Here is a 24273-nt window from a genome sequence, read left to right as displayed (position 1 = left end):
ATTATGATTTTTTTAAACTAATATAATTAAAAATATATATAATTAATAACCACAGTTATCTTACAGTTCATGAAATGAGACTGAAAATGGCATAAAATGACAAAAGGAGAAGTACTAGAAGGGAGACAAATGAACCACTTAGAAGACGCCACGCATCCAATTCCAAACCACATCCATTCCCTCTAAATTCCGCTGTTCCTCCCTTCAAGTTCAATCGCTCTTTCCCTTTCCCCAAACTATCTCCTCCTGCTTGGTATGTTTTTATTCCTCCTACGGTGAAAGAATTAAGCTTCATTTGATTTATGTTGAGACTTTTTTTGGGTTTTTTTGTTATTTGATTGATTGTTCTTAGTTCTGTTCAACAATTTAAAGCATTGAGGTATATTGTTATGTGAATCCAGTGTTTTTCTTGGTTTCTCTTTGCTTTCTTGACTGTTATCGGTTCAGTTCTGAAGTTGGATTTGTACAGCCGCTTTAGTTTGATTGTGTTTAAGGTTAACCCATCTCCCGTGCTAATTCTTGCTGGATGTTAAGTAATTTTTTCACTAGGTTTTGAGGTTAAGAGGGATTTAATGATTTCCAGTATGTAAATTGTTCTTCTGATTGTATATTTGTCTGTGCTTCTTTTCGTAGCATAAAATATCAGGAACGGGTCGGGAATTTAGCATAGGATAGATTTAATTTTAGTTGGAATTACGATGTTTAATCTGAAATAATTGAATGCTGTTTTTACTGGCTATGCCCCCTCTGGTAACAGTACTTAATTAGAGATAATGTTGGCTCAAAATAATCCTTCTTGATATTTAATTGTTTTGATTTAGTTTTATTTTTCTTTCATTCTGTTTTTTAAGAAGCGTTGATCACCTTTTTGAGCACTATGAGGAAGTTTTGCCAGGGATATCGCATATAATACTCCTTCAATAATTGGCCATTACTCAAGTTCAATCATCAATGATCATTCTGATGTCAACCAGAGTTCTTGGCATCTTTATGAACTTTAGAGAATGATTATTAGGACTGGTTAAGAAACAGAATATGATCGATTCCGTTTAGGGATTTTGGGTTCTTGAGCCTACCTACAATACGTAACTCATAAATCAATAAAATAGCATTATTTATTGTTTTTTTGTGTGTTTATTGGATGAGCTCAACAATTTCGTTTATTTTTCGGATTTCAGAAGAAAGAAGATGGCAGCTTTATCTGCATGTCTAGTGGGAAGTGGATTATCTATACGTGATTCTAAAACAGCTTTGAGCCATGATATTTATGGAAGACGTCCTATCCAATCACCTCGCCTCCCATCTGTGAATGGTAAAACCTTGACTGTTAGAGCAACTATGAATGAAAAGCCAAATGAAGAAAGAAGGGGCTTTCTGAAGTTGTTGCTTGGCGGTGCTGGACTTGTTGCTCCGGCATTACTCAGCAATGGAGTAGCTAGGGCTGATGATCAAGGCGTCTCCAACTCAAGGATGTCCTATTCTAGATTTTTGGAGTATCTTGATAAGGGTAGAGTGACGAAAGTTGATTTGTTTGAAAATGGAACTATTGCCATTGTTGAGGCTGTCTCCCCGGAGTTGGGTAACCGAGTGCAGAGAGTGCGAGTGCAACTCCCTGGACTTAGCCAGGAGCTCCTTCAGAAGTTAAGGGAGAAGAACATAGACTTTGCTGCCCATAATGCTCAAGAGGACTCTGGTTCGCTTTTATTTAACTTGATTGGAAATTTGGCCTTCCCTTTAATTTTGATTGGTGGGCTTTTCCTTCTCTCGAGACGGTCTGGTGGAGGAATGGGCGGGCCTGGTGGGCCTGGTTTCCCTCTCACCTTTGGTCAATCAAAGGCCAAGTTTCAAATGGAGCCCAATACAGGCGTAACTTTCGATGATGTTGCTGGGGTAGACGAAGCAAAGCAAGATTTTATGGAGGTTGTGGAGTTCCTTAAGAAGCCCGAGAGATTTACTGCTATAGGTGCACGTATTCCAAAGGGTGTTCTTCTTATTGGTCCTCCTGGTACTGGAAAGACCTTGCTAGCCAAGGCAATTGCTGGTGAAGCAGGTGTCCCATTTTTCTCCATTTCAGGTTCCGAATTTGTTGAGATGTTTGTTGGTGTTGGAGCCTCACGAGTCCGCGATCTTTTCAAGAAGGCCAAAGAAAATGCCCCATGCATAGTATTTGTTGATGAAATTGATGCTGTGGGGCGTCAAAGAGGAACTGGTATTGGTGGAGGAAATGATGAAAGGGAGCAGACACTGAACCAGCTATTAACAGAAATGGATGGTTTTGAAGGGAATACTGGTATTATTGTGATTGCTGCAACTAATCGTGCAGATATTCTTGATTCTGCCTTGTTGAGACCAGGAAGGTTTGATAGACAGGTAAGATATACACATCATATGTCTTGTTTCTAATTTAGAGCTCAGATTACAAGTAGACACAGTTTAAATCGTTGTGCAGGTATCTGTTGATGTCCCAGATGTTCGTGGAAGAACGGAAATCCTGAAGGTTCACGCTAGCAATAAAAAGTTTGATCTTGATGTATCACTTGAGGTTGTGGCCATGAGGACACCTGGTTTTAGTGGAGCAGATCTTGCTAATCTCTTGAATGAGGCTGCTATTCTTGCTGGACGGCGTGGAAAGACAGCAATCTCATCTAAAGAAATCGATGATTCGATTGATAGGATTGTTGCTGGAATGGAAGGTACTGTCATGACAGATGGAAAGAGCAAAAGTCTTGTGGCATACCATGAAGTAGGCCATGCCATCTGTGGGTAAGTACAGATTTATAAAAATAAAATATATGGCTAACATTAATCTTACTTGCTTTTAAATTAGTTGCAACGTTGGAATTGGAAGTTGAATCTGGATCTCTTTGGTGCTGTATATTTTAACCTTCCACACTCTCTGTGATCTTAAAAGACTCATATTATTCATGGATCTCTTCCATAAGAAAGTTTCTATCATTTAGTTAGAGTTGGTGACTCGCTATGAATCATAAAAACCGATTCTAGATGTGTTCCAGTTCAGAGCCCTTCATTGTGTGGCAGGGAATATACTTGAACATTTTCGTGTGAAAATTGAACCAATTGTGAACAAATTTTTTTTAATATGCCACCTGTGACATTTTGTTGGTTGTTTTGTTATGCAGAACTCTAACTCCAGGGCATGATGCGGTTCAGAAGGTCACCTTGGTACCACGTGGTCAAGCACGTGGTTTGACGTGGTTCATCCCTTCCGATGATCCAACCTTAATTTCTAAGCAGCAACTTTTTGCCAGAATTGTTGGTGGGCTTGGTGGAAGAGCTGCCGAAATGATTATTTTTGGTGAGCCCGAGGTCACAACTGGTGCAGCTGGTGATTTGCAGCAGATTACAGGATTGGCTAAGCAAGTAAGTTCCTTCTTGGGCCTTCTATTTTTACATTCACGATTTCTTTTTCAATATGAAAAACTTGTATTTTTATCCTCCTCCATATTTTTTTGGATCCAAGTTCCAACTGTCTTCCTGTATTACATTTCAAAAATCACTGTTGGAGAATGCCAACAGGACCTGCTGTCGTGATCGGTCGAAGCTCGTTGTTTGAGCTACGGTTCGGCTTAAAATATTTAAGATAAGCCATTATTATCAATTGTAACTTTGGATAGTTGATAAGTCAGAAACCTCTTGGTCTTACAATTATTTTTTTACTAATGAAACTTGGGCATCTGCTTACTAAATTGATGCTCTCTTGTAGATGGTTGTTACTTTCGGTATGTCTGAAATAGGTCCATGGTCGCTCATGGACACCTCGGCTCAAAGTGCGGATGTAATCATGAGAATGATGGCAAGGAATTCTATGTCTGAAAAGCTGGCAGAAGACATTGATGCGGCAGTAAAGAGGATTACAGAGCGTGCGTATGAGATTGCTTTGAGCCACATCCGAAACAACCGTGAAGCCATGGATAAAATCGTGGAAGTTCTTATTGAAAAAGAGACCATGACCGGAGATGAGTTCCGGGCAATTTTATCGGAGTTCACCGAAATCCCAGCTGAAAATAGAGTTACTCCTACGCCAGCTACAGTAACTGTATGATACAAAGTACACTAGAATACGATCGAACTCGACTGCACAGCACTAGCTTGTTTATATGTTCATGCTTCTGTACTACTTTGTACCAATTCCCTGTCCCACCGGTATTATAGCAGTGATATTGGAAATATTTGCCTCTTCTATTTTAAGTTGACATACACCAAAATAGAGTCCAAATCTCCTCTTTTGAACCATGTTTTAATCTCCTGTTCTATATGTCGACAATCGCATGGAGAAATTGGAATATCACCGTACGCAGAAAGTATTGGCTAATAAAAACAAACATTAATCACCTAATTAGTGAATTGAAAACTGGGAAAAGTTATAGATATAAAAGGAACTTGAGTTTACACAGTCTTAAAAAAAAATTACGACTTTGATAGGTCAAAGAGTGAAGAACTCCAAAATCTTCATACATATAATGGCATTAGCGGATGGTTTGAAACAGGTTCTCTTCTAGGCAATATTGGAGGCCTTGTTGAGGATAACACCTTCATATTTCACTTGGAACCACTTCATCGCATCCTCCTTCGTGACCCTGTGTTGGATTCCAACACGGGACTTGCATCTACGGCGACGTCCCACTCTGTAACCAGGACGCTCCAAGACAATGTAGAAGTCCATACCATAAATACCTGTTGAAGGGTCATACCTGAATAGATTCATGAATAACAAATAAGTTATCTTTGCCCAACTGTCATTGTCTTGTATGAAAACATTTTTCACAATATTTCCCTAGCTTATACTGCAAGAAAATAGATTAGCCAAATATTGTAACCATGCCAAAATAGCAGGTAATTATCAACTCACGCTTATAATACAGTAGTGGTCTTTCTTTTCTTTTCAACATCGATGTTTTGTCCAGTTCTTTTCAGAGAGGTTGTCACTAACTCTATATTTTATAAAATAACCTAATCCATACACATTCAGCCATACATGTACATAGAAGCAAACGTCTCTATGAACATACACTAATGTAACCCCTCAGTATCTTGATACAGATCAACTCTCGTATTACAGTCACATAAAAAAGAAAAAGACCAGCCACTAAGACAAACCAGAAACAGTTACCCATAAATAAATTGACACCAACCACAATTTCTTTAAGATGCCAAGACAGTATAATTCATATCTTGCCAATCCTCAACCAAAACAACCGTCCAACACAAGATACTTTATATTTCCATGTAAACTCAGAAACACAAAATGCAAAAACAACATTTCAGAGTATAGGATAAGCCTAAGTTGCTTACTTAATTCCAAGATCAATATGTTCCTGAATGCCAAAGCCAAAACAACCAGTTTCACTGAAGTTTCTTCTCAATAGTTCATATTCCTTCACCTTCAATCCACTTTCAAGTAGCTGCGTTGCCTTATCACCCCTGACCGTGACATAGCATGCAATTTTTTCATTACGCCTGATGCCAAAAGACCGAACAGTGTATCTCGCTGTAGAAGAAAAGAGAAGAATTTTAAAAGCCAAAACAACCAGTTTCATTACGCCTGACCCCCAAAGACCCAACAGTGTATTCCTCAAGAACCAAGTAAAAAACAATACCCTTGGAGAAAACAGGGGTCTGGCCGCTGAGCTGTTCCAACACCTAAGAATTAATTTTCAAAAAAATGGCTAGTTATGCACTACACATTACTGAAAATGATAGCAACTACTAATCATGGGAAGCATCCAACGAACTAGAGGGGCAAAAAAAAGTACCTTAGCAGCTCTAGTAAGACGATCTCCACTCTCGCCCACGGAGATGTTTAGTACCAGTTTCTGAACCTTGATTTCCCTCATTGGATTCGAGAGTTTCTTTTCCGATGCCTGATTTACACATTTTCACAAACACATATACGGAAGTTTAATAAAATCGATTTTATATGAAAACATATTACTATATAGAACACAGGCGAGCTTCGGGAAGCTAGGTTTACCATGGTGGAGGACTGGCGGAAGGAGGCAACGGCGGCGGCGGCTAGGGTTTTGGGGACTGCTAGAAAGAGTAAAAGAAACTTGAAATCTTAAAGCATATATCTTATATATGTATGAATTATGAAGTGACTTGGTAAGGGCGTGTTTCATAGACTGTATAAGTTGAGGGTTTTCGTTGCTAATTTTATGAGTTTTTTTTCCATTTTTTTTTTTTTTTTTGCTCATATGAGTTTTCTGAGCTAATGACATTTTGTCCCCTTGTGAAATATTTATATAGCACAAAACTCCCTATAAAAAAATAATTAGTTATAAAGTACTTTATTTTTCAAATAATTAGCTAAAAAACTCCTGCATTAAAAATTGTAGTCACAAACACTTGAAATTCAATTTGTCATACTTGTCGAACTTTTTATTTTCTCAAATGACAAAAATACCCTCGAGTGTATTAGTATATTACTTATTATTGGTTTTTTTTTTCTTGGACCTTGGTCCAACTATTTAAAAGTGATTTTTGAATTTAATTATTTTAATTTTTTTTTTTACATTTTATGAAGTTGGAAAATACCATTATTTGAAATAGTTAATTCACAGACTTGCTCACCAAACATGTGTTTTTATAATACAAAACATTAATGATATTATTGGTAATAAAAAAGGTAACATTCAACAGAAAAATAATAAAAAATAGTAGTGATATTTGAATACAAAATAATGGTGTTTAAAAATCAAATTATTCAAGTTAAACGAATTTATCAAAATAAAAATATATTATTAAGGAAATTCTAAACTTTTATGATTTTTTTAAATAAATTAATATTTGAGTTAACGATTGATTTTTAATGTATCTCATTGCATTGGACCGGATATTCGAATATAATTTGATTTTAAATTATTAAAATTTCTATCTAATTAAAATCATTTTATAATTATACTTAAAGATATCACTCCATAAAATTCTAATATAGTAATTAAATAAAAAAACATTATGATGAAAATGTATTGATTTAGAATGAACAAAAATTCAATTATAATTTAATATATTTATCACGTCGACTGAAAATGTTAATTTTCATTTCAACTATGTATTTTTTTTTACCAAAGTTTATTTGATGAATTTAAAATTTCATTTTGAAAATACTAACTTTATCTTATTATTATATTATATTATACATACATATATATAAATATTAATTTATTCAAATATTATATAAAATTCGGGTCGTAAAATCAAAAAAATTTAAAATGATTTATTAATATAAATTATATGATTGAGAAAATTGATAAAAGAATAATAAAATTTTGTATATCATCTTGAATAATAACATGCGATTAATTTTGAATCATTCGAGAGATTAAGAAAAATGGATTTTTTTACTCATGTATGTATAATTGAAAGTTAACTGAATAGTTATTTCATTTTGCTAATGTTATTAATTCCATGTTAGAAGTTTTTTTTTTATTATTATTATTATTATTTATTTAATATGTTTTAGGCTATTAATTCTAAAATAATTACTTTTATTTCGTATTATTAATTCTTATATTCATTTGAATATTACTATTTTATTTAGTTTATTATTATAACCAAGCATATTATTAATGATTTTTTATTATGAATTCTAAAAATTAAAAAATAATAAAAATGACATCTTTGGTTAGCAAGTTGGTGAATTCACTATTTCAAAAAGAAAAACTTAATCACAAATAATATTATAAAAAATTTGAGGGTATTTATGTCATTTTAGCTAATAAAAAATGAAAAAAAGCAAGATATGTTGTATTTCAAGCGCGTGCAACAACAATTGTTGACTTAAAAGTTTTTTAGCTAATAATTTGAAAAGTAAAGGACTTGATAGTTAATTAATTTTTTATAAAGAGTTTTATGCTATATAGGTATTTCACAAGGGGGCAAAATGCTATTAGCCCGAGTTTTCTCCTTTTTGGCAAAAATACGTTTGAATAGACAAGGCAACTCATGGTTGGGCGGCCCGACCCACCAAAAAATCACCTTTTGGCGGGTTGAGGGCGGGTCGGTCTACCATCCTGGCGAGCTGGAGATCCTCAACCCAATCCAAGGTGGGTTGGGTTGCGGGTTAGGCGGATCGACTCACGAGTTGACTCACTACAAATAAAAATAAATAAAAATCATTATAATTAATTATAAATTTTATTTTATAAATAAATATTAATAGAAACATATTAATAAAAATTTTAATTATTGATTTCATACGTGTAAATTTTATATAAAGTAATTAATACAAAAAAAATTCACAACTTTCATTAAAAAAAATGCATATATCACAATAAAAATAAAAATAATAATAAAATAGTAATTCTTCAGGCCTGCGGGCCAACCCATACGAGTCGCGGGCCTAGGAGGGCTGGCCCACCTAAGCCCACCTTTAGTTGGGTCCCACTTAAATTGTGTGCCGGGACGGGCCGACCCAATGGACCTAACCTAAATTAACGGTTTTATGTGTGATATCGAGTTTCGGACAAAATTTATTTAAAAATAATATTTAATTTTTTCGAAATATCTTAATGAATGATTCAAAAATCATAAAATATATGGTATAATTCCTTTTTCTTTTTCATTGTCATTTTTTCCTAATTATTTAGTACTCACGATACGTGCGATGTGTAGAAAAAAAAAATTTGGATATGAAATTTAATTTTTTAAAGTTGAAATGATAGAACAAATTTTTGAAATTGAAATTATCGAAAATAACAGATACGATGAAAATATATATGTTAGCAAAAGATATCACAGTAATATTATGTTTAGATTGATAAGATGAAAGGTTACTTAGAAAACTCAAATTTGTTATTTTTCTCTAATACCTTTTTGTTGGGTATCCGAGAATCTACTGTCATGGATAGATCAACTTGTAATTTGTGACAGTTATATTCGTTAATAAAAATTACAAGTTATCGTAAAACAAAAAATAGATAAATGTTAGTATAACTAGATTTCAATTTTAGTTTAAAAAAATGGCATAAATTAGTTTTAAAAATATATATTAAAAAACAAGTTAGTGACCACTAAAGATGCATGTCTTGAACTTATAATTTATAAACTCACATAAAACAAAAATAAAAATAAAAATTATTTTTCACTCTCACATGTAATTTTAGATCATTTCTATTACATCTGATATATGTACCAATGTATCCACTGACCATAGGGTAACACATAAGCTCATTCATAGGGACATGTTCCTTCAGTCACTCAAAATTCAAAAATATGCATATAGAATGCAATTCTTTCTAAAGAAGATGGATTCCTTTAAAGAGCCATGGTAACAGAAAGGCCAGAACCAAACATACAGCCAAGAATCTGCAGAAATATTGTTTGCAGCGTCGCGAGCTCGCCTGATCGGAAGCGTCGAGGGTGGCCGCAACAAGCCTCATTTCGTTCCACTCCATCAAGAACATCGAGTTGTCTTCTTCGCTCTTGCTGTCCACGTTTTTAGCCATGGTTCCACAGATTTCGCACCTTCTGCAAGAGAATTCGAAGCATAACTCCCAATTAAAAAAACAGTCCTCTACGCAACAATTAGATATATACATAACTAGTCAAATTTCGAAGCTCTTTAAAAATTTTTTACAACGCTTTCTATAAATAATCTCAAACGCTAGCTGATATGTCGATATTTTCCTATGTTTACTTGGATTAATTTGTATGATTAAGAGAATTTGCATTGATTAAATTTATTTTATAGTTTTTAATTATTGTTTGTGATTTGATATAGGAAAAAATAATAAATGGAGCAAAAGAATGGAATAAAAGAGCCGAGAAAGTGAAGAAAATTGGATTCGGACATAAAGTTGATTTTTAATTATTGTTTGTGATTTGATACAGGTAAAGAGAATAAATGAAGCAAAAAAATGGAAGAAAAGAACGAGAAAGTGAAAAAAATTAGATTCGAACAAAAAGTTGCTCGCTCCAGCGAGCGACACTAACTCAAAAGATGCAAGAAAAAATAAATTTTACCTATCACCCTTCTGCCAAAACCAGGCCTCAGCACACTGCTGGTGCGCCCAACCGAGCTCGCCTTTGCAATCGCAACCGAGCTCGACGAGTTCCGATCCTTGGGAAGAAGATTCATCGCCAAAATGGCAGATTCTGCAGATCCTCTCTGCCTTTGTGCTCTCAGTATTGTTTCTCGACACTACATCAGCACCCTTTATATCAATGTAACAGTCACGATTGTTGCCCGCCGGATCGGTTTTTTCGGGTTTCGGATCGCCACAAACACGCTCATCATCAGAAGAATCTTTAGCAGATAAAACCTTGGTCTTCCGAGTTTCTTGATTTGCATTTGATCTAGTCCTCCTGTTTATTTCTTCTTCGGCCTCCATGAGCTAGCACGAATTGAATTCATCCGCTAGTGATCAGAATACAAAACAACCTTGAAAATTAAAGTACCAGAAACATCGAGCTCCTAGAATTTAATTTTGATCGATGAAATAGAAAGGGACGTAAAAAGGGTCAAACCTTTTAACAATATATGTTGTACAAGTTTTTTGATCGACAGAGGGATGGATATATCATTATTACTTTATGAGATATACTTAAAAACAAATCAATAGACTAAATTAAAGAACCAATAAGAAATATTTAATATAAATTAAACATAAATTTTGGAATCTTTTGTTTTTTTTTGTTTTTTCCATGTCGTCGAAGGGATCACGTAGCTTGAGGTAGCAAATGTTGACCAAATGTGCAGCGATTTGTGGGATACATATGTCATCCGGGGTGGGCTTTTTAATCTGGACCAAATAACAACACCCATACATGTAACGTTCAAGCAAAGTATCGATATGAAAAATTAAATACACGTTTTGAATTAATTTAATGAGTTTATTAATTATTAATAATATGTTAATGTCAGCGACTCAGCAATTGTTTGCCTTAAATAATGATGATAATAATTGTTTTTTGTTTCACCATTATTTCACTTCTGTTTGAACATATATTTTAAAAATATTTTTAGTATTTTATAAGTTAAAAAAACTTATAGTATGCGTTTGGATAAAATTTTTGACAATATTTTTTATTAAAAAATTGTTTTTCAAGTATAGTTTTTAAAAAAAACACTTGAGAGATATTTTAGATGTTTTTAGAATTGAAGTTAAAGATGAACATTATTTTTGAAATGTTAAAATGTTTGTATAGAATAGTTGTCCAAACACATATTTATTCTTAAAACAACTTTTAAAATATTTTATAAAAAAATTTAAAAAACACTTTTAAAAAAATGTTTTACAAGTACATATCCAAACGGAGCATAAATCCATCAATTTTTATTTTTATTTTTTTAAAAAATATATCCACCTCGAAAGTAAATCAGTAGTACACCGGGGAATGCTTTTTTTAAAAAAAAATAATAATAATTATTATTATTATTATTGTAACCTAAATTATTCTCCAAAATTATCTTCTATAATTTTTGAGGAAATTCAGCCGACATAAGTTAATTACAATTAATAGTTGAAGATGACCATGAAATATAAGAACTACAAGCTTGATTATACCTATCACAAAAGACAAACTATAGAGTTTGCTTTTTTTGATAAATCAAACTATAGACTTATTCATAGGATAAGAATGAATTTTTAGTATGCGGACAACTAATTAGGAGTTCTGATAATAATTGCGCAAGGAGAGCCAGAAAGTCGTCAGGTCATGGCTTAAATTATATATCTATTTTCCCCTAATAAAATTTCAATTTATATATATATATAAATGATTTACATTATACAATGGAGTTAAAGTAATTTATAATAATTATTTTTGGCCTCATATAATATACCAAAATTAATTTTATTTCTCGAATATTTAATTTTCTCATAATTCTCTAATCGGTTTTATGAGGAAACAAAATTTTATAAAATAAAAATCAATATTCACAAGTTAATGATGAGGAAAAAATGTATCTTAACATTATTTACTTTTACAAAAAAATAATATATATTATTTCAAAAAAAAAATTAATATATATATACACACACACACAAAAGCATATTTTATATTAAAATTCAATGTAATATATGTGCATCACATGATAAATATGATCACTAGAATTCGATGGTATTCTCGAATATCTAACAAAATTCCAAACAAATTATTCGTTAAATTGTTTTTTCTTTCTGTTAATTAAATATTATCCATTTTGTACTGCACAGTTGCTACTGGCTAGTGTGGTACATATAATTGGGTTTAGTACATGCGGCCCGCATGGTAGTACCCTGCGGGTGATGTGTAACCCCATGATTGGTCAAAATTAGTGGTTCCCACGCATGGCCCACTGATTTTAATCAATCATGAGCCGTCACGTCACCCGCAAGACACTACCATGCGGGTAGCATCTACTCAATGAACTGATTCATTTCCGGTGGTATCCAACCTTGGTCTGATGTCATCTGTGCAATATAATTGACCCTATCTTGCAATATTCTCTATTGGTTTGGCGGTATGCTTCTAGCATAGAGCAAGCCCAATCAATGTTAATATCCTTTTTGTGTGCCAAAGAGTTGTGGATTCTCTTGCATATTTTGCCCAATCACAATCACAAACATCTCAAATTCCTCCAATGTAATCCTCTTTCACAAAGCAAACGCATTTTCAATAAATGATGCTCCTTGAAAACTTTTCAAAAAAGTCCAAAATGGAGAGCATCTCCATACATATAGAAGTGTTAAAACGGGTCACCGGGGTGGGCAGGCCCACAACCCGTCGCAACCCACTATTAGGTGGGGCGGACCGGCCCACCTTTTAGGCGGATTGGGAAAACACCAACCCAACCCATCTATTTTAGGTGGCGGGCGGACCAACCCAACGGGTCTACGTGTAATTTGGCGGATTTTGACGGGTCAACCCGCAACCCATCACAACCCACCATTAGGCGGGGCGGGCCGGCCCAATTTTAGGCGGGTTGAGAAATCGTCAACCCAACTCATCTATTTTGTATGGCGGGACGGGTCAACCCGACGGGCCTAACTTATTTTGACATCTCTACATACATAGTACAGCAAGACAGTCTAGAAGCACATTAAAGTTTTTCATATTAAATGTTTGTGTTATGGTGACTTAGTTTGAGTTTTTTTTATTCATATATAAAAAAAACTCACTTGTCGGTGATTTTTTAAGGGATAATATGTTGATTTTAATTGTCAATTATCTATTTTTGGATGTGCAATTTCGTCAATGAGAATTATCAATAAAAAATCGAGGCAAATGGTTGAATATAATGGCCAATTTTGTCTCATTCCTCAATTTGTAATTCAGAAAATTTGATCAATTATATGGTTGAGTAGATGTTACCCGCAGGGTAGTACTCTGTGAGTGACGTGGCGGCTCATGATTGATTAAAATCAGTGGGCCTCGCGTGGACCCACTAATTTTGACCAATCATGGGGTTACACATCACCCGCAGGGTACTACCATGCGGGCGGCGTGTACTAAACCTCAGTTTAGATTGGATGTTGAATTGTTGATGTAATTTGTTATGATGTTGCTAAACAGAGATTTGGAGTTGGGGCAGTTTATCCGATATTCGAGAGGTACAGTTTTGGATGCTTTGGCGTGTGAGCATAATTAATGGCCATTTGACATAGGATGGAGTTTTGCTTGAAGCTTGGGATTGCTGATGTTTGCATTTGTTCGGATTTCACTCAAGCTATTAATTCTCTCGATGCAACGGGTGTAGACTTGTGTCCTTATGGCGTTATGGTAATGGAAAATCAGACTCTCATGGCCACACGATTTTTTATTTTTATTCATCACGTGAGACGATCGACGAACAGATGTAGCACGTCGTTTAGCTCGTATTATTTTTTAGGTTTCATCAAATGTTGAATGGTTCGATGGAGACTTGCTTCCTTGGATTTGTAACATTGTAACTCAAGTTCTTTTGGTATAAACTTACTGTTTTGTTTCAAAAAACCAGGGGAAAAAACAAAAACAAAAACTCAAAAGGTAATTAATTAAAATAAAATTGACAAGTGGGCCAAACCCAAAGGTGTATTAGCAATAGTGGAGCTTGAGTACTTGAGTTTCCCTTGACCAAAAGATTTTAATGCGGCTCAAATTTGACATGAATAGTTTTGAAACAACTTCAAACTCAAGTTGGACAGTATATAATACAAAACATGTATGAGACGGTATCACGAAAATGAAAATTTTATTAAAATCATTCCAAAAATTTATTATTTTTTATTATAGATATATGTTGTGTTGATTCACAGAAGACCTATTACGATGATAATTTATTTACATTGATACACCCTTTGGATTTAGAAAATCACTCACTAATTAATTAATAAGTAACTTAATTGTAAGAAATTAAAGTTCAAAATTAATTAAGAAAATATATAAAGTAACAAGAAAATAAAAATAATCAGTGCTCGAGCTTGGTAAAATAAAAACGAGTAGCTTCGATCGAGTTTACCCTTCATTTTAGTTTAGTTTAAGAAATTTTTAATTCGGAAAATATGCCAGAGAGATAGCGAGACGAGTATCTGGTAGAAATTAGGTTTTTTTTAACCCAATCGATATGTTAAAAAAATATTGAAAAAATGACAAGTTTTTTTTTTTTGAAGATTTAATAAAGATGACAACATTTTTTTTTAAAAACAAAATAAAATGGAGGAGTACCGTGAGAGGATATTTTTTTATTTTTTATTTTTAACCTCAGTCAACTAATATTTTTTTAAAAATGGCCTCCTATAATGTATGTCAGATACATTTGAATTTTGAAGAGCTCATTTTATTAAAAAAAAAATAGTTAACCGAAATTATTTTCTCAAATTCTCTGACCAATACTGTGAGATAACGACGACAACTTACGTGTATTATATATTATATAAAAAATTATGTCCTAGAAAAAGTACAAAATACAAAGTGCAACGTGTGAATAACAAAGTTCAGGTCAAGTACAAAAATCTTATCATGGTTACGCTTTTCAAGACAAATATCATGTCACATATATATATATTTATTGTGTATTCTAAAATTGTATAAACATAACACACAAATATTATATATATATATATTTGACAACAGAACACAATTAATTTGATTAATAGAATATTAATATGATGTGTGACATACTGACATACGCTATGCGTGCGATGTGTAAAAAAAATATATGATTTTTTTAAAAATTTTAAATTAAAGTTATCGTAATTTGAAATGTAAATGATATGAGATAATAAGTAACATGAAATTTTTTGTAAAATATGATATTTAGTAGGTAAAGGTATTTTTCGAATTTCACAAACATGTAAAAGAGGTTTAACTTTCTCTAATTAATAACACACAGAGACTTGGTCTGGCATTAGAAATTTCTGGAGTGGCAGTAGAAAAGGTGGTTCCAAAAAGCATTAAAATAAGGGGAGCCGACACGCTGCCGAATCGCTCGCTCGCTCGCTCGCTCTCATTCTGAATAAATTCCCACTCCTTTCAGACAAACAAATTGACACCGCTGAATCTCCGTGCAAGACCCATATCTTCCAATATGGCGCTGCTGCTTCGGAGTCGGCTCCTGAAATCAGGCGGCGCGGCTCGATCCATATCGACGGCGGCGTGGTGGCGCCACGTGGAGCCAGCTCCTAAAGATCCGATATTGGGTGTCACCGAAGCCTTTCTGGCCGATGCCAGTCCAAGCAAAGTCAACGTCGGAGTTGTGAGTATATATATTCATTTAGAATTTAGCAAGCATAATATATAATTTTAATTTGATGAGTAAAAATAAATTCCTTGTTAATTTTTAATTTGTGTGTGGAATTAGGGAGCATATCGTGATGATAATGGAAAACCTGTGGTGCTGGACTGCGTCAGGGAGGCCGAGCGGAGAATTGCCGGCAGTTTGAACATGTGAGCTTTTATATATATTGGTGATCCGCGTGCTTTTACAGTATTTTTTTAATAAATTTTGTTTTTTTTTATTTTTGTTTTGAGAGAACAGAACCTGAACGACTTTTAATGAACAGGGTAAAATGAATAAGAAAAGTTATTAAAGGATGTACAAATTTTACATAATAGTATATATATAAATAAATAAGCCGGAAAACTAAACCATTTTTTTATTGTATTCATTATTATTATTATTAGTAGTATATATATGTCCATATTTAATGCTATTTGTTGACGTTTACCTGTATACATTTAAGTCACGCTGTTTGTTTGGTGGTCATGAGTGGAATATTAAGTCATGTTTTGAAAATTATTATGAATTAGCAGGTATTTTATGGGAGTGTTGATTAACCTCGCTCATATTTTTAAATAAAAATAATAATATTTTCGACATAAAAAATAAATTTTTTAATGGGTGAACTAAATATGTGATCTGTCACACAAAATCGATCTTACTTGACCGGTCGTTCCAAAGGAGTTTTGTGATAATGAATTTTCTATATAAAAAAGAAATGAATATCCAATTTTATTTTCAAGAAGATACATATTTTACCTTACATTTTATATATAAATTTTTTTGTTTTGTTTTTTTGGTTAGCTACAATAATAGAATTTTTCTAGGGGGTGATTAAAAAGATGGGAAAACGTGTTATTGGTGAAGAAAAGAAAATATGAGTGTAATTATTTGATTTAATTCGGAAAACAAAGAAAAGTGATTAGAGAATGAAGACATAGTGATATATATATATATATATATCCAGTGGTTGTTTCCACTTGCGATTCTGATTCCTCCTTTTTGAGCACCTTGTAGATATGGATTCCTCTGTAGTGGTTTCGACTGTTATCCATATCTCTAGAGCAAGTTGGTGAGAATAATTATATAAGGTGCATGTCCCCATAACTCTAAAAATGTTACATATGAGAAGATTGTTGAAAATTGTGTGTTTACGAAAAATAAATCTAGTTGATTCGTGAGTCAACCACCAAAATGGTTCTCTAAAAAAACATAGTTTATGTTCGATGCGAGCAGCAGATTATGAATTATGATAGTGTATAATGAATACTAATATTTGATAAATGAGAAATTATTACCACATAAGTTGCCTACTTGAGATGATTTATGATTGATCTCTGATTGGTAGAATGTTGGAATGATCGAAATCGAATCACATTTTCTTTTTCTTATTTCTTTACTTATTCTTTGTGAGGCAACCTCGTTAATGCAGCAGTACACTGCATTTTTCCTATCTTGGAGATTTAAATAATCTAATCTAATTTAGCTTTTGTCAAAGTTTTGTTATATTTGTTTTGGAGGTTCTCTGGTTCTGGCCAACTCCAGAAATGGGACTTTTGAAATTTCAGTGGAAATTTTGGCTTTTGCATGTTTTACGTGACCAGAAGAGAGAACCTCCATCTTTCCAAACAAAGACATATTGAGTACATACACAATATAAAGTTACAAGTATAATATAGAGATTTTGTTTTCAAGATTGTTGGAGAATTATGGTGTCCCTATAATAAAATGGACAAGTGAGACAGAAATCTTAATGGAACTCTCAAGGCTTTTGCCATTTTCAATGTTCATTACTCTGTTACCTTTCACTTGATATCTGGATAGCACCAATATTTTTTATTCACCGCTGAGATTTTCTAACGTGAGAACTTAATGCAGTGTACTCGAATTTAATTAAGATAACATGTTTTTTTGTTTTTTTTTTTGAAAAAAAAAATCATCATTCTATGTTGATCTGAACTGTAAGAATTATAATTTAAAATGCTGTAAAGCCTTGATCCAGGGAGTACCTTCCAATGGGAGGAAGCATAAAGATGGTGGAGGAGACTTTGAAGCTGGCTTATGGGGAAAATTCCGAGTTGATTAAAGATAGGCGGATTGCTGCCGTACAAACTCTCTCCGGGACAGGTGCATGCAGGCTCTTTGCAGACTTTCAAAAACGATTTTCCCCTGATTCACAAGTATACATTCCAGTTCCCACCTGGGCCAAGTTAGTATTACTTTCTTAAGAGCCGTTTTCTATGTGCTTCGTGTACATAGAGTACGACATTTGAAATTTGACTTGCATTATACATTTCTTATTTAAACTCCTGTTTTTTCAATCTATTAGTTGCTTACGTTGAGATTATGCAGCCATCACAACATCTGGAGAGATGCCAATGTTCCCCAGAGAACATTCCATTATTATCATCCAGAATCGAGGGGTTTGGACTTCGCTTCTATGATTGATGACATAAAGGTATGCAAACCACTTGGATAATCTAGAACTACTGAGTTTATTGGTGTAATTCTAATAATTTATCGGTTCAGAATGCACCGAGTGGATCATTCTTTCTGCTTCATGCCTGTGCTCATAACCCGACTGGAGTTGACCCTTCAGAAGAACAGTGGAAGGAAATCTCATACCAATTTAAGGTTACATCTTCTTTTGTTTTGTTTCTGTTGATGGTGTTGACTACTTAAATTGTCACATTATTGATATTGGGGAGCAACAAATTTCCATCATAATTTGGCTATCGAATTTTGAGTTTTAATGGTTTAAAATATATAAATTGCATCCTTATCACCGGTTGTAGGTATTGATATAATGACAATTGTTTGATCCCACAATTTGCTTTAGAGCATACTGCATAGGTCACGTGTTTAACTCTCATGAGTTGCAAGGCCCTCTTGCGATAAGAGGGATTGTTGAGTAGTAAAAAATTACCCGTACTTGTAAAGTGAAATTGTACTATTATCACTAGTTCTAGCCTTTGATATAGCGGCAAGCGATTGATTCAACAATTATTATATATCGAGAGTTTGTTACCTGCAGGTTAAAGGACATTTTGCCTTGTTTGACATGGCATATCAAGGTTTTGCTAGCGGTGATCCAGAAAGGGATGCAAAATCCATTCGAATTTTTCTCGAGGACGGACATATGATTGGATGTGCTCAATCTTACGCAAAGAACATGGGACTCTATGGCCAGAGAGTTGGTTGCCTGAGGTAAACGTCTTAAGAAAAAAATTCAAGAAAACCTTAAAATTTTTCATCTTCGCCTTATCGATCTTTTGTTGATGCTCTCTCAATCAACTCTAGCATGGTTTGCGAGGATGAAAAACAAGCCGTAGCAGTGAAAAGCCAGTTGCAGCAGCTTGCGAGGCCTATGTACAGTAATCCACCCGTCCATGGCGCCCTAATCGTCTCCACGATTCTCGGTGACCCAGACTTGAAAAAATTATGGCTGAAGGAAGTTAAAGTAAATTGACTCAACTACTTCTTCTGTAGTATTATGTTGATTAGCTAATTCTTGCAGATATAGAAGCAAGCCGTTTTCCAAGTTTTGTTTTTCTTGTGAAGTTTTCTATTATCAAAAATCAAATTCAAGTCTATCGCTCGCATTTCGAGGGCCCCTAGATTACTGTTTAATTGCATCTGTTAAAAGGTTAACGTTTCGGGAGAAAAATATGATCTACCATTATTGATGGACTCGCCTCAGTTCTTTATCAGTGCGTGACTGTAAATTTTGTTTGTTAGTTGCGAAACAATCCGTCATTTGTAGCAATCAGCGATTGTAGTTAACTTTTTTGTTCTCTCCAGGGAATGGCCGATAGGATAATTGGAATGAGAACTGCACTAAGAGAAAATCTCGAGAACTTGGGCTCCCCTCTTCCGTGGGAGCACATAACCAAGCAGGTCCTGCTACCTCTCCTTTGTTTCACTTGTAAACATTTTCAATTTCCACTACATAAAAGTTTATAATTTTGTGTTGTGGATTTTGTGACACAGATTGGCATGTTTTGCTATAGCGGGATGACACCAGAACAAGTCGATCGCCTGACGAATGAATTTCACATTTACTTGACCCGCAATGGGCGTATCAGGTAAAACAAGATCATCTTCTATCAGATTTCTGGCACCTTTTCATAGCTTCGGAGACAAATCAGATAGGATAATAGGAAGCTCCACTTATGATCAGATTTATGAAACTACTCTTGATGAAAAATGCGTTCTACGGTATCTAACGACTATTATTCATGCAGTATGGCTGGAGTGACGACGGGAAATGTTGGTTACTTGGCCAACGCTATACATGAGGTCACCAAATCAGGTTAGGGACTCAGTGGCCCGCGTACCACCATATCCATGCAAGGAGGATTTATATAAATACACAGAGAGGTACTTTTTTTGGCCTATTTTTGAATTCGCCAGGGATAATTGGATGAGTTTCACTTGGTTAATAACGTGTAGCAACACGAAGCAAGAGATCGATGACATTAACTCCATCTTGGTTAGATACCATATTTTCAATCTGCCATTAGTCTTGCAATTATGTGTGATTATTTGTTGAATTTATCAAAACATTGGATTGTTTTTTACAAATGCGCACACACAGAGATGATGGAATTGATCCTGTGTTATTTGCCAGTACATTTTTCCTTGGTAATTGCTCCAAAAACCTCCAATGTTGGTAGCCTCACCTACGGTTAGGTGTTGTGCATAAGAAAAAATTTTCTAAGAGCGATTCTAAGGAGAGTTCGCAGTCACTAAAAAAACATGATTCTACACTTATTATAACCTGCAAAAAAATCACTTTCGGTGTTCTTAACCTTATATTTTACTTCTACTTCTCAATTTAATTAAAATATCAAAGCTAATGTCATGATTCTGATTATGCAAAATTGATTATTATAAATATAGAAATTCACCCAGTCACCCTTATCCTTAATATTTTTGTTTTATATCCAAAACTAGTCTTTACAGGTTTATTTCAACCAGTCTTTACAATCATTCATTCATATAAATGAAGAGTATCTTCACTAATACTCTTTCCGTTCAACTTAAAAATCACCCCTTTAAAGGGTATTTTTTGGAAAAAAATTTAAACCATTACCCTTCATTTTTGGTCATCTTAATGACGAATTTGTATTTTTAGTCATATAATCTGCATGTTTTTTTTTTTTTTCATTTTTGGTTATGTTACGATGAATTTTTATTTTAAGCTTTCTAATTTGTGTATTGTTTTAATTTAACTTGTATTTTTTTTTTTTTTTGGTCTTTTTACGGCTAATAAAAAAATCGAAAATGAAAATAACTACAAGTTAAAGGACAAAAAATGCAAACAATATACAAGTTAGATGACTAAAATGAAAATACAATGTAACTTGATCCAAAAAAAAACATGCAAGTGACAGGATTGAAAATAAAAATTCATCGTAAATCGGACCAACAATGAAAAAGTGTAAATAACAAGACCAAAAATATAGTTCTCCCTTATACACTGGATTTGAAGTTATGAGGTATAATTATATACATACGAAACCTTGGACCAAAGTATAAGAAAATTTTATTCCGATGTCGTATTGAAAATTTTGGTAAACCAAAAATTTTCAGTACATATAATTAATGTATCGATTATACAGAAATTTTTACGGTATACTGAGATTTCGATACGGTCTGTATCGATATATACCGTTTTATAGCAAAAAAAACCTTATATGTTTAATATTATATTTTAAAATATATATATATATTGTTTTGATATTTTGGCACATATCGAAATTGTAAATTTCACAACGTTGAAATACCAAAAAAAATCGATATCTTTATTGTATCATACCGAAATCTTTGATGCTGAATTTGATATTTTTTATTACGATAACATTGATATACCGAAAATATAACTGCAAAGAAATCAATTGATGAATGATGCATAGCCGGTTTTGGGGGAGGCACCCTAGGCAATTTACGAAGGGCCTCATTTTTTTTCTTTTATTATTATTTTGGTTTCTCCATTTGAAACTTTGAATTTGCTTCTCAATTATTTTGTTGAAAATTAAAACGGCGATTAAATTTTGATACGGTTGCTCGTCCTTTTTTTGTGTAAAAAAAAATCATTATTTCTTCTTTAAAAATAATAACTCATTTTCTTCATTAAAGCATATTCTACTCAAATGAATTTGGTTACTATCATGTTTTTTCCATTGGTTGTGATTTTTTTTTTTGTGTTTGTGTGTTGCTTTTTTTATTTTTAATTGATTTGATTTTTTATCTTCGAGATTCTAGAATCATGTATCTGCTTATTCGGATTATTATTTGCATATGTTATTATTTAAATTAAAATCGTTTTATTATCATTGATTCATATCTGACTTGTTCGATTAGTAAGTTCTTTGAGTTCTTTTTGTTTTAGTTTTTTTTTTACTCCGTCAATATAATTTTTTATCATTATTTAGTTGGAAGAATTTGAAATTTCGATAATTAGATGAATTGACCTTATAGAAATTTAATAAAATATATATATTTATATTAGACTTTCTCATAAAAATTAACCTTCACCTCCAATTTTTTTTGGAGACGGTGAACTGACTTTCGATTTCAGATTATACTTGTAAATTTTGTTTATGAACACGTTCGCATGGGCAAGTCTAGATCATGAGTTTGGCTTACGAGATTGAATCATGAACCCAAGAACAAGCCAACTATTTTCAAAACACAAGCCAACTTGTAATATAATGGGACCGAGCCATTTTTTTTTTAACTTATAATAATCCATATAAATTAGATTTTTACAAAATACTTCTTCGGTCTTGAGGCCTCATCTTTACTTAGACCAATGAATCTATTGATGTTCCTAAAAATATATGGGTCTGGTCCGACCCAAACTCAATAATCTGTGTCGGTGAGAAGTGCCCCGAATCTACCAAGACTTATTTTATGGAGAGCCCAAGTTAGACAAAAGTTCAACCCATACAAAAGGTAAGTTTATGGTTAAGTCCATGCTGCTGAGCCCAAGTGGTCGACCTAACCTCTGTTTGAGTAGGAAAAGAGTCCGACCTGACCCCTGTCTGGTAGGGAAAAAGTCCGACCCGGGCCCATGACAGAAAAGATCTATTTGGAAAGTTTTAAATATGGGAAACACTTGAGAATTTCTAACAAATGAAAAGAAACCCAATAAAATGGGCATCACGACGAAACTATTAAGTCTGCTCAAAGTTTTAGTTGTCATGGTAATTGAGTCCTACTCACATTGGTCTTTTACTTTGTGTAGAGTCCTGCCCCAACAAGAATTCTACCCTACCAAGGTAACTTACCTCTCTTGCCACTATAAATTGTATCTCTTATGATTTTACACATTCATTTTTGATTACGCATTCACTCACTCATATTCTCTTGTTCTCTCAATTTTATTGCGCTCTTCGTCTTCTAAGCACTAACTTAGGCATCGGAGGAGTCACGCCGAAAACACCTTCGACGTCTCCTAACCTTGTTTCTGTCTATGCAGAACAACGTCATGTCCGGCCCGACCCGACCCATATTGTGTAAGATTTGAAGATCCGCTCTACCAAACCAAACCCGAGGTAAAATTTTGGTTACATCAATTTGCGTCATCTGTGGGAATTTGAAGAAGAAATAGTCAAAATTACTAATGAAAATGGAGGAAATCCACTTGTCGATCTAGCGGAACTCAACAAACTGATTGTCGCCTCTGTGGAACGAGCTCTAGCAGGTAGGGAGAGGGTCAATCCACCTCCTCCCAATCAGGATGCACAATTATAGGATATCAGAAAACTTAAATAGGAGATGGAATTCTTGAGAAAAAAAAAAAGCAATCTAGGTATCTAGCCGCGCCAGTCCGAAACGTCCTCTTTTCCCACGAGATATTGGAGGCGGAGCTCCCTAAAAACTTCAAATTTTCGCATATAGGAGAATACGATGGAAAAGGGGGATTCGGAAGAGCACTTGTCTCGTTTCGAGAACGCTACCTTGTTGCATAGGTATTCCGACCCGATCAAGTGTCGGGTCTTCCTCACCACTCTGATAGGGTCATACAACTACTTTCAACCTCTTCGCTGTTAAGCAACGAGAGTAAAAGGGCTTGAGAGCATACATTCGAAGATTCAGCACTCTAGCCCTCGAGGTACCAGCCGCCACGATTGACCTAGTCATCAGCGCTTTCATCTAGGGGCTTACTACCGACGACTTCCTTAAATCGCTGATAAAAAAACCACCCAACAGTTACGACGAATTACTAGCCCGAGCTGAGAAATACGTGAATTTGGAAGAGGTGCAAGCTGCCCGAACATATCAAAAGAAAGACCATCCCAAAAGCCCTAAGAGCACGAAACCATCCGACCCAAGTCCCCAGGTCTAACATCTATCCCGACCAGAATTGCTACGACAATTCGTCGCCTATACATCACTTAAAGTGAGTAAATTTCAAGCCCTACGGATTTGCAAAGATCGACGCCTTCTACAGTGTCCACGAGGAAGCGACCGAGGACCACGAAAACCAAGGTCCGAAAAATACTGTGATTTTCACATTGAATACGGACATACTACTGAAGAATGTAAACAATTAGACCATG

At 34.1% G+C, this 24273-nt stretch overlaps 4 protein-coding genes across 6 annotated transcripts; 2 read left to right on the top strand and 2 right to left on the bottom strand.

Moving 5' to 3' along the window:
• Nucleotides 1–87: 87 nt before the first annotated feature.
• LOC140886394 (ATP-dependent zinc metalloprotease FTSH 2, chloroplastic) lies at nucleotides 88–4203 on the top strand. The gene is made up of 5 exons (XM_073292952.1): nucleotides 88–253; nucleotides 1179–2370; nucleotides 2450–2763; nucleotides 3141–3381; nucleotides 3725–4203. Exons 2-5 carry the CDS (start codon nucleotides 1189–1191, stop codon nucleotides 4061–4063), a joined length of 2076 nt encoding a protein of 691 aa, XP_073149053.1. The 5' UTR covers nucleotides 88–253; nucleotides 1179–1188; the 3' UTR covers nucleotides 4064–4203.
• Nucleotides 4204–4361: 158 nt separating this feature from the next.
• On the bottom strand, nucleotides 4362–6130 carry LOC140886395 (large ribosomal subunit protein uL5). The gene is made up of 5 exons (XM_073292953.1): nucleotides 5993–6130; nucleotides 5775–5882; nucleotides 5619–5661; nucleotides 5314–5509; nucleotides 4362–4712 (listed from the first exon to the last, which is right to left on the bottom strand). Exons 1-5 carry the CDS (start codon nucleotides 5993–5995, stop codon nucleotides 4517–4519), a joined length of 546 nt encoding a protein of 181 aa, XP_073149054.1. The 5' UTR covers nucleotides 5996–6130; the 3' UTR covers nucleotides 4362–4516.
• A 2986-nt stretch (nucleotides 6131–9116) lies between these two features.
• LOC140892409 (uncharacterized) lies at nucleotides 9117–10762 on the bottom strand. Of its 3 annotated transcripts, none has more exons than XM_073301286.1 (3): nucleotides 10489–10762; nucleotides 9985–10355; nucleotides 9117–9489 (listed from the first exon to the last, which is right to left on the bottom strand). In XM_073301286.1, exons 2-3 carry the CDS (start codon nucleotides 10350–10352, stop codon nucleotides 9258–9260), a joined length of 600 nt encoding a protein of 199 aa, XP_073157387.1. In that variant the 5' UTR covers nucleotides 10353–10355; nucleotides 10489–10762; the 3' UTR covers nucleotides 9117–9257. The 3 variants fall into 3 exon arrangements, with proteins under 3 accessions (XP_073157387.1, XP_073157386.1, XP_073157385.1); XM_073301285.1 differs by having other exon boundaries at nucleotides 9985–10378; nucleotides 10489–10761; XM_073301284.1 differs by having other exon boundaries at nucleotides 9985–10760.
• Nucleotides 10763–15403: 4641 nt separating this feature from the next.
• LOC140886804 (aspartate aminotransferase, mitochondrial) lies at nucleotides 15404–20315 on the top strand. The gene is made up of 10 exons (XM_073293660.1): nucleotides 15404–15679; nucleotides 15785–15870; nucleotides 17706–17912; nucleotides 18056–18161; nucleotides 18233–18337; nucleotides 18738–18910; nucleotides 19004–19163; nucleotides 19505–19600; nucleotides 19694–19788; nucleotides 19948–20315. The coding sequence occupies exons 1-10, from the start codon at nucleotides 15512–15514 to the stop codon at nucleotides 20018–20020; spliced, it is 1269 nt and encodes a 422-aa protein (XP_073149761.1). The 5' UTR covers nucleotides 15404–15511; the 3' UTR covers nucleotides 20021–20315.
• Nucleotides 20316–24273: the final 3958 nt, after the last annotated feature.

The sequence above is a fragment of the Henckelia pumila genome, chromosome 3, assembly GCF_033568475.1.
Source record: "Henckelia pumila isolate YLH828 chromosome 3, ASM3356847v2, whole genome shotgun sequence".
In the NCBI taxonomy this organism is placed as follows: Eukaryota; Viridiplantae; Streptophyta; class Magnoliopsida; order Lamiales; family Gesneriaceae; genus Henckelia; species Henckelia pumila.
Note: the sequence above shows the minus strand (reverse complement) of the source record. Positions and strands in the feature narration are given on the sequence as shown.

Coding starts and splice junctions, on each gene's coding strand:
- LOC140892409 (XM_073301286.1), bottom strand. CDS start 10,352: ATGGAGGCCGAAGAAGAAATAAACAGGAGGACTAGATCAAATGCAAAT. Junction 9,490..9,984: donor TTTTGGCAGAAGGGTGATAG/GTAAAATTTATT, acceptor ATTCTCTTGCAG/AAGGTGCGAAATCTGTGGAA.
- LOC140886394 (XM_073292952.1), top strand. CDS start 1,189: ATGGCAGCTTTATCTGCATGTCTAGTGGGAAGTGGATTATCTATACGT. Junction 2,371..2,449: donor CAGGAAGGTTTGATAGACAG/GTAAGATATACA, acceptor ATCGTTGTGCAG/GTATCTGTTGATGTCCCAGA. Junction 3,382..3,724: donor TTACAGGATTGGCTAAGCAA/GTAAGTTCCTTC, acceptor GCTCTCTTGTAG/ATGGTTGTTACTTTCGGTAT.
- LOC140886395 (XM_073292953.1), bottom strand. Junction 5,662..5,774: donor GTCTTACTAGAGCTGCTAAG/GTACTTTTTTTT, acceptor ATTAATTCTTAG/GTGTTGGAACAGCTCAGCGG. Junction 4,713..5,313: donor CATATTGATCTTGGAATTAA/GTAAGCAACTTA, acceptor GAATCTATTCAG/GTATGACCCTTCAACAGGTA.
- LOC140886804 (XM_073293660.1), top strand. CDS start 15,512: ATGGCGCTGCTGCTTCGGAGTCGGCTCCTGAAATCAGGCGGCGCGGCT. Junction 15,680..15,784: donor GCAAAGTCAACGTCGGAGTT/GTGAGTATATAT, acceptor GTGTGGAATTAG/GGAGCATATCGTGATGATAA. Junction 19,789..19,947: donor ACCCGCAATGGGCGTATCAG/GTAAAACAAGAT, acceptor TTATTCATGCAG/TATGGCTGGAGTGACGACGG.